Source organism: Vanessa tameamea, chromosome 5, assembly GCF_037043105.1.
Source record: "Vanessa tameamea isolate UH-Manoa-2023 chromosome 5, ilVanTame1 primary haplotype, whole genome shotgun sequence".
Lineage (NCBI taxonomy): Eukaryota > Metazoa > Arthropoda > Insecta > Lepidoptera > Nymphalidae > Vanessa > Vanessa tameamea.
In genome coordinates this window covers 10691414-10705962 of record NC_087313.1, presented here as the reverse complement: position 1 = coordinate 10705962, position 14549 = coordinate 10691414, and the positions used below count along the sequence as shown (strand labels likewise).

The window sequence follows — 14549 nt, the reverse complement described above, 5'->3', positions numbered from 1 at the left end:
AATCGCTAGGTGTTAAAACGATCATAAGCAGTGCTTACAATGGATTCATACTATACATTAAAAGAGTGAAGTATTTCAATAAACATGATTATTTAACCTGTGTATACACAAATTTCAGTTGGTTTACTAAAAAATATTTTCTTATCATTGTATATTTACATGTTTACGTCGTGTAAATTTTCCACGATTTCAACAGATGCTTTCATAACGGCTGCATGTTGATGATTAATAAAACACGACTGCCGAGCTTATTCTAAATTATAACCATCATAAATCAAGCAAAGGCCCTTAGTGCCACGCTGTCTGCGTGCAAGTATAGTGAGTTATATTCAACCATGTACAATATCAATTTATTTGCTGGTAGGGCGTTGTGCAAATCCGTCAAGGAAGGTACCACCCATTTATCAGATATTCTATCACCGTTTGGTGATACTTTGTATTGTTGAATTGCAGTATGAAAGGCGAGTGAACCGCTGTAACAAGCATAAGGAATCCTATCATTAATTCTCAAGGTATTGGTGATGTAAGAAATAGTAAATATTTTAACGATAACGATGTCTATGGGCGGTCGCCACTGACTATCAGGACCCGCATGTGCCAGTAACCCTATATATATTATAAAAAAAAAAACTACAGTAAATACATATTTTCATTCACACTTGCGAAAATATTTAGCAGCGTATAAATTATGATAATGTGCTAGTTGCTTTTTCAATTAGCAAATATACACGATAAGGGAAGTTCTAGAGATCGAACATTTGTATGTATTTGTTACAAGACTTGGACTTAGTTATTTAATGATTTCTAGACAGGATATATAAACAATTATTTCTTCTTTACTGACATACTCTGAGTTTATTACCGGTTTTTCTCATTAGAATCTATTTTCCGAACCGGTGGTAGCTTTACATTTAATTCAACACTGTACACATGACGATTCAAAAGTGCTTTTATGAGCCTACTGGAATAATGAAAAATTTGATAATGACTTTGAGACAATAGCGAATACTCTAAATGTTTATGATAAAATGTTAATGAAGTTGGAGTCGTCGCAGAAGTCTAAGCAGTCCCTTGTCTATTACATAAAGCTTTATCAACTTTGTTCGGAAATGTTGCATACAAAATCTGCAAAGCGCAAAGTATCGGGTCGTTAATGTTCATTGCAGTTTCAACCCTGAATAGCATTGGGGGTATATGCCACGTATAATATCGTTTTACGGTCAGCTCATAAAATGGCAAAGACTGATGCGTTGCAGCATCGAGACCGCATCGATCCGAAAATCCAGTTTGTGTGCACAATACTTGTTTCATTTGTTCATAGCTAAGCTTTAGTTTTATTGCTTCTCTTCTATAAAAAGTTCGTTTCGTGATATTTTATTTGATGGATGTGAATAACATGAGCTTGGTTAAATTATGTTTCATGCTTAAATATTATTTGTTGTGAATTAAGCTCAACATGCATGTAACTTTACGTGTTTAATTCTACACTGAATATAAAAAGTTGGTTTAAAAAATGGTCTGAGTTTACCCATATGTTTGTGTGTGACAGATGTTTTAGTAAACTCTATACTCATTGAATGACCGTAATATTAAAGCTTAATTATAAGTCATATATACATATGAAAGTTGACGTCTTTTATGTTAGTCGCGTTATTTTAATTAAATATTTATTTTATTTTCATGCTCCGTGAATAAAGAAAGGAGATCCAGTGAAGTAATACGAGGCGGATAAATTTATTTCAGATAAAAAATCATATAAATCTATATCATAACGAAAGGGTGTACTTCCACAAGCTAGATATCAAATTTCAGCTGAAATTTTACACAGAGTTTCGTTTTGATGTTATTAGACTTTCTTCAATAGGATTTTTGGTGCAATTTAATATCATCCGAGATATTGAATTTTAAAAATCATTTTCTCGCACAATCCTAAAATAGGTTTTTTTTTTTTCGTGTGTGTTATATCTCAACTTTGCCTCATGATACACATGTTCACGTGTTTGGGCAAAAGTTCGTTCGTTCATGGTCGAGGTTTGTTTGCTAATCCCAACAATACCACTCTTATTTTACGTGAACGCACTGAAAATTAAGATAAATTATATCAAAACGCATACGTGTTTGTGATGTTTGAGTAATATTAATTGAACAAGAAAGTAAATTAAAATATATATGTCTAGCTGTCTGTATGTTGCGTATGTTTATGAGGAAAATTGTCTAAGAAGTTATGAAAAATTTTATGTGGTCTTATCAGTCTTACAAGACTTACTTACGCCTGGAACATTTTTTATGAATTCATAGACACTGAGAGAGGGTAGGTCTCTCCTGCTGTAGCAATGCTGCTTTTTTACGCAAACCGTTTGGTCTGCGCTTCCCGCAGCGTCTTTTCATTTTCAGTTTCATTTCGAAAATGTTGATAAATATCTACTTTTGGTTAAGTTTGAATTACGATATAATTATGTTTGTTGTAATATTACAAGAACGGGGCATTGCCGCGCAACGGAATTGGTAGAGGGATAAGGGAACACCCCCTTTCCCCCTCGCCATCTCTCACTCCTCCCGTCGAGTAGCTGGACACTGAAGAGTACCCAAATTATACTATATTCATACATATACTCGGCTGTACGAAAAAATTACATTCAAAATTCGATATCTTGACAAATATTTAAGTGCGCCAAAAATCCTTTGATGTTTATCCTAACGAAAAAAGATTCATGTATAGATACTAAGTTTGCGACTGCTTTACTTACATCGCGCTGCTAGCTCTTCTGTGTAGCAGTTGCAAGAGACTACCTTCAGCAGCCGAGGAGCAGAGGCTCCGGGAGCGCGCGCGCCGACCATCGCGCTCCCCTCGCTCGCGCCACCGCGTCATCAGCGACTCCAAGCAAAGCATGGCGCCACCATCGCACACCATCCGATCGACTTCACCGGAATCTTAGTACGTTGGTAGTAACACTTGTAAAGATGAGATCTTACCCCTATTTGAGGACCAGCCGTTACACTTTTACCAAGTTCGTCATTGATTACTAAGTCTCTCAAGAATGTTTGGAGACAGTAGTAAATGATTCTTCTTTTTACTGGGGCATTATTATTGCATTCAACAATATCACGACATGTAATATTTCAAATTATTTTTTGAAAATTTAATTTAACATATACTTTAATTATATCGTTTCACAAAAATAATCTTTTTTAAAAAGAAGCCACTGACAAATCGCGTGACACTTAAATATGCGACACTCTCGTAACGAGTTAAGTTTGATAAACCACTGTTAGAAACAATCCCATTTGAAAATAGGGCAAACTCATTACATCACATCTGAACCTAAAGCACGACGATCGAGTAAACAACGTCAATAATCCTTTTTGTGTTTCCTGATAAAGATTAAATAATAGAGAAGAATTCGAAAGATATAGTTTATGTAGTTAGTTTCCCGCGTTTCCGAGTTACGGCGAGTCGGCGCCGAGATGTGATCGAACCGACTGCTACTTCGCGACTGAAAACCGCCGTATCGGCAGCGCTATAAACACCTAACATTATGACACCCTTCAAGCTGCCCTTACTACACCGTATTATTATGCGCGCACTTTCACGTCAATGTCAGGTTTCTTTGAACTTCGTATGATGGGTGGAGTCGACTAAGCCTTGTTAGAAGACTGCTATTGTAATACATCCTCTTGTCAGCGATGTGTTATATATATTCTTACATAAGTATTATCTTTGAGATTCAAGATATTGAAATATAACAGCTTGTTAAGAAAAATATAAGGATGAGTATTAGTTATCCAATATACCTACAATCTATGTACTTGTAGGATGTTTTATATGGCTTTATATTTAAGATTACACAACACTTTTAATTACACGATTTTACTTATACGATTAATAATTGCATAGTACAAGAGGCTTTCTTGACATTATTTTATTTTAATACAATGGTTTGGTGTGGAGCTCGATCATTGAAAGGAAATGTGAATCGTGTCTATTTGTTTTTTTTCTATAAGATAACAAGTGGATAGGCGATCTATCTGAAACTAAATGGTTATTGTTTCCCATAAACATCTTAAAGGAAGTTGTTATTGCATTGCCGTTCCTTAAGCACTCTTTACACCAGATTTATTAATTAAGATACCAAATAGTTTAGTACTAAGTTTCCTCATAGAGTATTAAAATAAAACGAAATCCTGGTAGCAAAATAGCCTACCAGCAATAATTGTAATAGACTTATATCTCGTGAAACTAGTTGTAAATCACTTTTTATTGTACACCAATAAACACATACATAAATTACATTCAAGATAGACGCACAAGAGGCCTTATCGCGATATCTTCCGGGAACCTTAAGGTGAAGGAAAGAAACAGAGTTAAGAAAGGTAGAGGTGTACATAGCATAGCAATATAAATATATATAAAAGTGAAAACATTGTCATTTCTTCTTATAACATGTACTGATTTAATGAATAATTTCAGGATGTTTTTCTTTTATCCTTGTCTATGACATATTCATATGTTGTGTGAACAAAATATTTTCTTATTGAAATAGTGTTGATGTTGTTTGTAATAAACACTTTAACACTTTAATAACAATAATGTTTCACTCGACAATATTTTATACTAAGTTAGTGCCAAAGTAGATAAATATTTCATCCCTTAAAATCAGCTAGTGAGCTGAGTGAAATTTATCAGTACAAAAACACAGCGTTCATATAAGGAGATTTCTAGCGTTACTTATTTCGATTATGAACTTATATTATGACATGTAAATATAACATGTTCAACGCGACAGAAATACTTTTATAACATTTGGGATGCGCGGCCACTATCTCAATACTCTTCGTGGGCGTACGCTAAACAACTAACTAAAGATTCATGTCAATTAGTTGAAGGAATGCATAGAGGATTCTTAAACCCTACACAAACATTTATTTTTATTTATTAGACAAAGTTTGTGATTTTGTTTCAGTCCACTTTACGCGATACCATCTTAATGTGACGCTGGGATAAAAAACGTTGTACCTATTGGAAAATACCCTTTCGAGATTGTTAACATGTACCTATACCACATAATACCAGTGTTGAATTAGCAAGATCTTAATTTCTTTCTTTGATAAGTAAATAGAATTAAGCCAATTTTGTCGTATAATGGGTAAAATAAAAAAAAAATCTAGAGAAAAATATATAGCATGGGATAAATATATCATTCCAAATTTTATTATATATAAGTTGACGCGTTTATACGTTTTACATTTTCAAAAAAAGAGTTTGTATAATTATTCATTCTTTTAATTAATTTCCTTACTTTTTTCTTTGTTATAAATTTGTGTTTGTTGTGATTCAAGGGGAACTGGTTCGTAAATGAAATACGTGACGCTTCATTCCTCGGTTGGAGCTATTTTCAGCTTCGAGAGTTATCTCTAATCATCAATTTATGTCGTACAATAAAAGGGAAAAATTGGTTTTGTTAGACTAATAAGAAGTTAAAACAAATTAATTATACCGCGTGAAATTTTTAAACTATGTGGAAATTTTTTTTTAAACCTCATTACCAGTAACATTGGTAGCAAACAATAACACGGTTATATATATAATACCAATATTAACATCAATAAGGTCTGTCAAAAAATTATTATTAATTATATATTTTATAATAATAATTATTTTTAAGCAAATAGGCCACCTGGTGGTAAGTGGTCACGGTGGTCCATAGAATATTGTGCCGTCTGAAATATGAATCATTCCTTACATCGTCAATGCGCCACTAACCTTCGGAACTAAGATGTTATGTCCCTTGTGCCTGTAGTTACAATGGCTTACTCACCCTTCAAACAGAAACACGACATTGCGTTGTAGTAATAAGTATTTTTGCTTAGCGGTAGAATACCTATATAATGGAAAGTTGGTACCTACCCAGACAGGATTGCACGAGCGTGGTGGTAGGTAAAGTAATTATTGTTTTTTTACATTAATTGAAAACTATTTAAAACTATTTGGTGATCGTTTTGATTCCATTTCCCTGTATGCTGTATTATGTTAAAATTGATATTTATATTCGTATGTAAAAGTTTTTGAATAAATAAATCAATTAACATAATTAGAGTAGTTCTAGCATTCTCGCCACTAATTGACATAAATCTGAGATAACGTTATGTCAATTAATTGCTAGTGTTACTTTTTATATAATTAGGTATTTAAAAATAATAATATTAACATTAGCAAGAAATAATTTCGTTACCACATCTCAATTTTCTAACTACAGCACAAAACAACGTAATATTTATGTTAAATGCAGGGAATTTTACTGAGACGGTCATGGATTCGATCATAATACTAAAAGTATGTGGATACAAAAAGTTTCAATAAAAACTTCTATGAATGTAGAGCCGTAGGTCAAGTCGATGCCCGCTTTATGGGCTCTGTTTGTGCCAAAACCTTGCACGAACATTTTCATGCGATAACTTGAATGCCTAAAAAAATATTTTGTTTTACATTACACTAAATTGTACTTAATGTTTTGATATGTGTAAGAATTAAATATAATAAATAGAAAACACAAACAGAACCATGTTTATAGGGAAAACAAAACAAAGCTATAAACAAATATTCCATTTTATCGGTAATAGTTTATAAAGTCCAAATGGTTCAGTGGTTACAAGTATATAAGATCCAAGATGAACCCGATTTCGATTCACATACATTTGTGTTTATGATTCATCTCGTGCTCTTGTAGGATTAAATTGTACAAAATTGCATTTGTCATGTAAAATTCTGCCATTTTTATTTTTACCGACTTGCACTAGAACAGCATTTTGGAATAAACTAATACTTTCTCTTTGAGAGAAAACCTTTGCTTAGTTGCGTAAACTGTTAGAAATGTATCAGATTAGTAAAAAGTAAAAATGTTTAAATCTCAAAGCCTAGAAGCATATGTTAGACTAAGGTCTATGTTGGGGACACTGTAGTAATAATCAATAGATATACACTGTAAATAGTAACTAACAACACTAAGAACTCAATAGTGATAATTAGTAATTATAATATAATGACAATAAAAGTTTATATTGGAATTCGATTACAGTATAATTACAGACATTGGGGACATTTACATTGACACCGTAGGTCACCGTATTGATTGATGGTGTAAAGAGTTGCATGTAATTTCCACTAAGTTACCCTGTGAGACTGCTTAACTATTATATAGTTCATTTCATAACTTGATTTTCCGAATAAAATGAAAAAACGGACGATGTAGCATAAATAATTATTATTTAAATTTCACATCGTTTTTGAAAATTTCATGCTTCTGTTCCATGAAATGCGGTCGTGGGTCTTTCGTATAAAAAAGTACCCAATGTCTTGCGTAACAGACATACATACGGACGGACTGACAGCAGATGTATTTACTTTCGCATTTATAATAATTTTATAAATATCGCTTCACGAAGATAATAGATAGTATCAAATATAGTACTCTAAAGATTTGTATTTAGGAAGTAGAAAAAAAAGTGTTTGACTTTAAATATTCAAATAAAATAAGGAAAATAATTTTGTTAAATATTATTTGAAAAATAATATCTTTCAATAAAACGACAACGCGACAAGTATACGTGACCACATTGAAACCACAGTGCCCTTTGTATTTATACCAAAAGATGTAAAGCTATACGAGAACAAACCACGAAGGTGCAGATTAAATTACTTTTTTTTACTTTACATATCATCATTAAAAGATTGCATTTTATATGACAAGTCTATTAAACAGATTTAATTTACACGTGTATTTATTTTACACTCGTATACGCCTGTGATGCGTTTGTAGGGAGAAAGAAAAGGGGGGTTTTGCGGGCGTATCCGATATAAAATTAACCTAAGTGCTATTCCAGGCTATAATCTCTGTGCCAAATTACATTCAGATCTATTTAGTCGTTCTAGCGTGATTGAGTAACAAGCATCCATCCATCCATTTTTAGGGTTCCGTACCCAAAGGGTAAAAACGGGACCCTATTACTAAGACTTCGTTGTCTGTCACCAGGCTGTATCTCAAGAACCGCGATAGCTAGACACTTGGAATTTTTACAAATTATGCATTTATGTAGTCGCTATAACAACAAATACTAAAAGTAAAATTAATATTTAAGGGGGTCCATATAACAAACGTGATTTTTTCGCCTTTTTGTCGCTCGATATCAATAGTGGCAACAGCCTACCTGTTATACTTGAAATAATCACTAAATACTCAGATGTAAATTTACTTTAATAATAAATAATAAAATAAATACTTAAGGGAGGCTCTCATACAAAAATCGCCATTTCGTGCCTATTTATGCTCGATATCAATAAATGTACCTATTGTTGTTTTCCTAGTCAATGGAATGGAACCTTTCGTGCGCTAGTCCAACTCGCACTTGGTCAGTTTATTAATATTAATAATATGGATAATGACAATGTTACGTTTTGAAGGCTGAGGTAGATTATGTTTACATACGACCATGTTTAAAAACCTTGTTCCTCTAAAGAAAAAAATCAAAATATATACCTTTATATCCGAAAGAAGAAACCAGCATTATTTAACTATCAAGCCCTTAAATAAAATAAATAACGCTGTTTATGTTTAAATACGAGTACATAAATAATGTTTACGTAGTATCTTTGTATCAACACATAGCTTTTGTGACGACTCAACAATAATTACACTGATTTAACGCTGAAGACACCGACATTAAATTCTAATTGATAATAATTCTGATTAATGGTATAGGCCCATATACAGAAAGGATTTTAAATGGCGCGGTGACAGTTTTATTTCAAATGTATGTATAATGCATGAGTGTTGGCAAAGAGATATTAAAAATATCTTCAGCTATTACTTTACCGAGGTTAAATGAAAGTAATTTTTGAACTCATTTCATTTTAATAAAATATTAATAGATTTTTATGTATTTAAAGGTTATATTAGAAAATAAATTAATATTTCGAGGAAGTAGGAATACATTTATTTAATTACTGGAAATTATACTTCTTGTTTAAGAATTGGGAATTTAAAATAAAGGCCCTGCTTATATCACACTACAGTAGTGTGTCTCTAAACAATAGCAGTACAATTTCTGCTAGACCAACTCAAAAATATTGCCATTCCAAGAGGTCCTTTTCCAGATATTAGCATTTTTATTTATGACATGAGAATCCCTCACTGAGAACGATATAATTTGTCCCTGCCAGCAGCTGCAATACTATCGTTGGTTTTGGAGCAACCTGTATAAGTTTCGTAGATGTCGATACATAATCGTTACTAATATACATATAATCGCTGATTTTATTATTAAGATTATTTGAGTGTTGTAGTCTGTTGTTAATATTAGTATATTTAATATGTTTATTATAAATTAGGAGTGTTTTATGATAAACTCCTATGGAGTACTGGTCAAATATCTATGCTCGCGCCCCTTAATATCAACTGCTTTCTTTCTTCCAACGTCGAACAATTCAAATTATTGACGACCAATTACTAATAGGCTTAGATTATCTAAAACTCTGGAGAGACTTTGACTCTCTATGTGTACTAACGTCTGTCCAAAGGAAATGTTTTACGAAATAGTTTGGCATAGTGCTACCGTCACATTTCCGTCATCCTATCCTTTGCCGCTGGACTGAATTTTAACCTCGCCATATGGACGCTTAGCACCCCGCTAATGTTCGTGCGTCACGATCATTCTTTCCGCGCACGTACAGTAAATTGATCTTCCAATGAGGTTTTCCTATGTACACATGTAGGCGTTATAATATGCGAGGCCATAAACATGAAGTACACAAATTCCTTCAAGACCAGCAACTCACCAGCAACTTAAATTGCAGGTGATCATGACCACTTATTATCATGTGAAATGTCAGCAGATTTGCACCCTAAGTATATAAAAAATAACTTGTTATTATTTGAAGTACTATCAGTAACATTTGAATAGATCAGCCCGTTAGATCGGCCCGTTTTTAAAAGAAGCTTTTATGCAATTCAATGACTTGCTAAGACTTTAAGAAGCTTATATATAAACGTCAACCAATATGTCAAACTGTACGATGAAATAGTTTATGAAGCAAGAATAATTTTATTATATTATACAAAGACTTTAAACACTACTTTGATATTTATATTTTTTTAAATATAGTAGTCAAAGTACTCAAAGTATTATGATATTATAGTTTTTATATTCATTTAAAATTTTAAAAGAAAATTCACATTTCAAGTTCAAACTATTTAATATTATGTTTTAAGGAATTTATTTTTAAAAACGATAAGCAGAAATATTGCGCCGCTATATTGAATTAATGACAAGTCTGGTGCAAAGGCTGTTCCACACTGGCGGTATTTAACACTTCGTCGAAGTGAAATTATGAGCACCTGACTGTTTACCGAGAATTAAATTTTCTTGTCGTTGTATACAATCGTGTCGTTAGTCATTTGAAATTAAATTTGATTACTACACACCTCTAATCAAATTATAATTATACCTACATTATAAGACAGTTAGTGTTAATCATAAACGATGCTAATATATAGATATATAATTTATATCTTGTATTTATAGAATTAAATTTCTATCTGATTTAAGTGATCTTGCGGTTTTTCTCGGTGAAGTCTACAATTTGAGATCGGTGTTACTTTTTAACTGAATGTTATAAAATTTGTGTTTGCACGCGCTTACTTGAATAAAAAAATAGAGATTTTTATTCATAAGGAGTTTTACATTTTTGTAGATGTGCATTTAAAGGAGGCTTTTGAATAATATTACACGCAAATATTATTATCTGTTGAAAACACTTAGGAACACACGTTCGCACACACGTTCTACATTTTCAAAGGCACACTATTTAATTTTGATGACGAGCGACAGCAGCTCGTTAAAATAGTAAAAGACAATAATATTGTTCTGAAAATGCAACGTTTCGTGGCATACCTACACATGAAAACTAGATTAATACATTGTGAAATTTAACCTCAACTCATTCGACTGTCAGATTGGATCTCGTACCCAGAGAGAGCATCGTCTTAGATTAAGTAGGAAAATCGGTACGCATTTATTTATTATATAGGTTTATTTTTCAGTTTTATTTCAATTTCATTTCATTCAAATTTCCTCTTTTTTTTATAAGGAAAATGGTATTTTTAATCAATATTCTAACTACGTATGAAATAGTTTTTACATTCGTATAGACGTAAATAACAAAAAACGGGCCGAGATGGCTCAATGGTTTGTAACTTAACCGATGATGCGGGTTGTAACTAGGCAAACACAACTGAATTTTTATGTGGTTTATTTGTGTTTTTAATTCTAGTCGTGGTCGTGTCTAATTTTAATTAAATTCACATGTGTATCCACCAACCCGCTCTGGTGCAGCGTGGTGAAATACACTCCATAACTTTTCAAAGGGAGACCTTGGACCGGCTGCGGGATATTTACAGGTTGTATTTACTTTACTTTTATAAAAAATATCTGCGAATGATCGAATGAATAATGTCTTCTCATATTCGAAGACATTTTAAAGTATTGAGGCGTGGCTTAGTTCCGCTTGTGCCCGAGGGGGATTTTTCATTATTTTTAGGACCTTGTTTTCTCTCGGTATATTTATTTACCTCAATTTAGCAATTTTTATATTTCTTTTCTAATACACTGTTATTCATCACGTGAAATAAATGTACACGATTAAACTCGTCCAGCCAAAAAGAGTCAGTCGTCGATTTCACGATTTCATGTCGTGTAAATATGAAATAGCTCTACTATGTGCGCACTTGGAAAAACAATATAAATGCAGGACTAAGTATTTTTATAACCAAATGTTTCATACAATCAGTAATTACGATATTTCAAATGTAATTTCGAAAATTGATTTTCAAGAAAATTATTCGCATCGAGATATTTCTGTGTATACGTGATCACGCGATGATTATATTTTAAATATTATATGGATAAGCCAATTAGTTACCAGAGCTATTTATAATTTAATAAATAGAGGCCTAGGTGCATCTCTAAAGTCAATTAAGTGGACTTCATGTGAAGCAGTTAACTGATATCCATCGCAATACATACGATCGAGTTCATTGCATTATTGCGGAATTAATTCGAGGATTGAAGCCGTACATTATGCGGGTGGATGAGTAGTATAATTTCGGCTCAGTCGTTTCACATTTATTTAAATATATGAAATATCATTTGCATTTACTAATAAACTCTAAGCCGAGATGGCCCAGTGGTTAGAACGCGTGCATCTTAACCGATGATTTCGAGTTCAAACCCAGGCAGGCACCACTGAATTTACATGTGCTTAATTTGTTTATAATTCATCTCGTGCTCGGCGGTGAAGGAAAACATCGTGAGGAAACCTGCATGTGTCTAATTTCAACGCAATTCTGCCACATGTGTATTCCACCAACCCGCATTGGAGCAGCGTGGTGGAATATGCTCCATACCTTCTCCTCAACGGGAGAGGAGGCCTCAGCCCAGCAGTGGGAAATTTACAGGCTGATTATGTTATGTTATGTAATAAACTCTATTATTATTATTAAATTAGAAGTTAAATAATAGGTTTATTAACACGAAAACCCTGTTGACAAAAAAGTACGTTGTCACACTATTCTATTTACTTTTGAAAATAGTTTATTATTTCTAGAACTAATAGAACAGTTATCATTGTTTTCTCAAGATGTGTATTTTTTTATTTATAGTATAAGTAGGCGGACTGGCAAATAGGACACCAGTTGGTAAGTGGTCACCACTACCGATCGACATTGGGAGCATGAGAAATTTTAACTGTACTACGATTTCTTCTTACGACGCCAATAACCTTGTTAACTTAAATGTGAACTTTTGCCTGTAGTTACACTGGCTCACTCCTTCAAACAGGAACACAACATTCCTAAGTTTTGCTGCTTGTCGGTAGAATCAATGATGAGTGGGTGGTATCTATTCAGACGCGCTTCTATAAAGCCGTATCATCACAAGAAAAAATATTGAACACAGGCTTTGGGAGCATATGCTATACAATTTAATACTTTAATCCAATGGACATGCACAAGTTGTCTTACAAAAATAATATTATGTATTCAGGTATAGTAAAACGCTTAAATTGTCGCGTTTATTTTGCAGAGCTATCTGTACGAGGCTTTAAAACAAGTACGCTACTCACGCAAGCGTCTAAGTGGTCTTAATAAAGCTAAGTCGCACCGAGTAGCTGAACTAGGTCCATCCAGTCGCACTCGTCTCAATTCATAGAGGGCTTACAGATGATATTTTATTTTATATAACATACTGTATACTAGACACACACATAAAAATATTTTATTATGTTCCAAATCGTGTTGGTTACAACTTGTTAGTATTAAATAAAGTTAATAATAATCTTTGTTTTTAGTGGAGTTGTTTTTATTTTTGTGACAACGTTAGTTGGACGCACTAATGTGCCTCCTGATGGTGAGTCGCCACTGCCTAGATATGGGGAAATGATATGATTATTACTGCGCCACCAACTTTGGAAACTGAGATGTTATGTCTCTTGTTCCTATAGTTACACTGGCTCACTCAAGCTTCAAACCAGAACACAAAAGAACTTATTAATGCTTTTGGTAGAATATATTATGATAGAATCAGTGAGTAGTATCACCCAGAAGGGTTTGCACAAAGGCCGTATTCAGATATTTAAGATAACGTAATTATTATCTACAAGTTAAATGATCGACCGTACGAATATTATTACACATATAAATAAATAATTCATAAAATTTCACATTTGATATCAACCATATGAGATACAGACCATGTTTTATCATAAATTTCTTAATATAAAAAAGTTCTTCGAATGGATATGAAAAAGTAATATATTCAAGTATCAAAACCAATAAAATTTAAGTTGAACCTCTGATATATATGACATCTTATTGAATGCATTGTAGTGAAAAATTCCATATTGTAAAAATCTGTTTGAATTCACAGCGCAGGTATTATAAAATACGGAGGAAAATAATATTTCACGCTAATTGTAGACAATTCTAGTAAAATTAGCTCTGATTTCATTTCTTTGTAAGTAATATAATATGAGCCGAGATGGCCCAGTGGTTAGAACGCGTGCATCTTAACCGATGATTTCGGGTTCAAACCCAGGCAGGCACCACTGATTTTCATGTGCTTAATTTGAGTTTATAATTCATCTCGTGCTCGACGGTGAAGGAAAACATCGTGAGGAAACCTGCATGCGTCTGATTTCAACGAAATTCAGCCACATGTGTATTCCACCAACTCGCATTGGAGCAGCGTGGTGGAATATGCTCCAAAACCTTGTCCTCAAAGGGAGAGGAGGCCTTAGCCCAGCAGTGGGAAATTTACAGGCTGCTAATGTAATGTATGTAATGTTAGTAATATCGTATCATTATAAATAATTTATTAGTATGTCATGTTTGTTCGAAGTAAATAAATAACAAATACGACAACAGTTTGTACATAATATTCAACATCAAGTTTGTATGTTATCGTATAAATCGCTAAAATATATGAGAGAAAGATTGTCCTTG

At 33.0% G+C, this 14549-nt stretch overlaps 1 protein-coding gene across 2 annotated transcripts in view; it reads right to left on the bottom strand.

Annotated features, from left to right (window-relative positions):
- Positions 1-14549, bottom strand: part of LOC113392301 (GTPase-activating Rap/Ran-GAP domain-like protein 3) — a 133898-nt gene that overhangs the window by 81305 nt on the left and 38044 nt on the right. The window contains exon 1 of one of the 2 annotated variants that reach the window (XM_026628656.2): positions 2748-3037. The exons of the other annotated variant lie outside the window; for it this stretch is intronic. Coding sequence (XP_026484441.1) covers positions 2748-2911 — 164 coding nt within the window. The 5' untranslated portion in view covers positions 2912-3037. Of the gene's footprint in view, positions 1-2747; positions 3038-14549 lie in introns of those variants that run through there. 2 annotated transcript variants of the gene reach the window in all.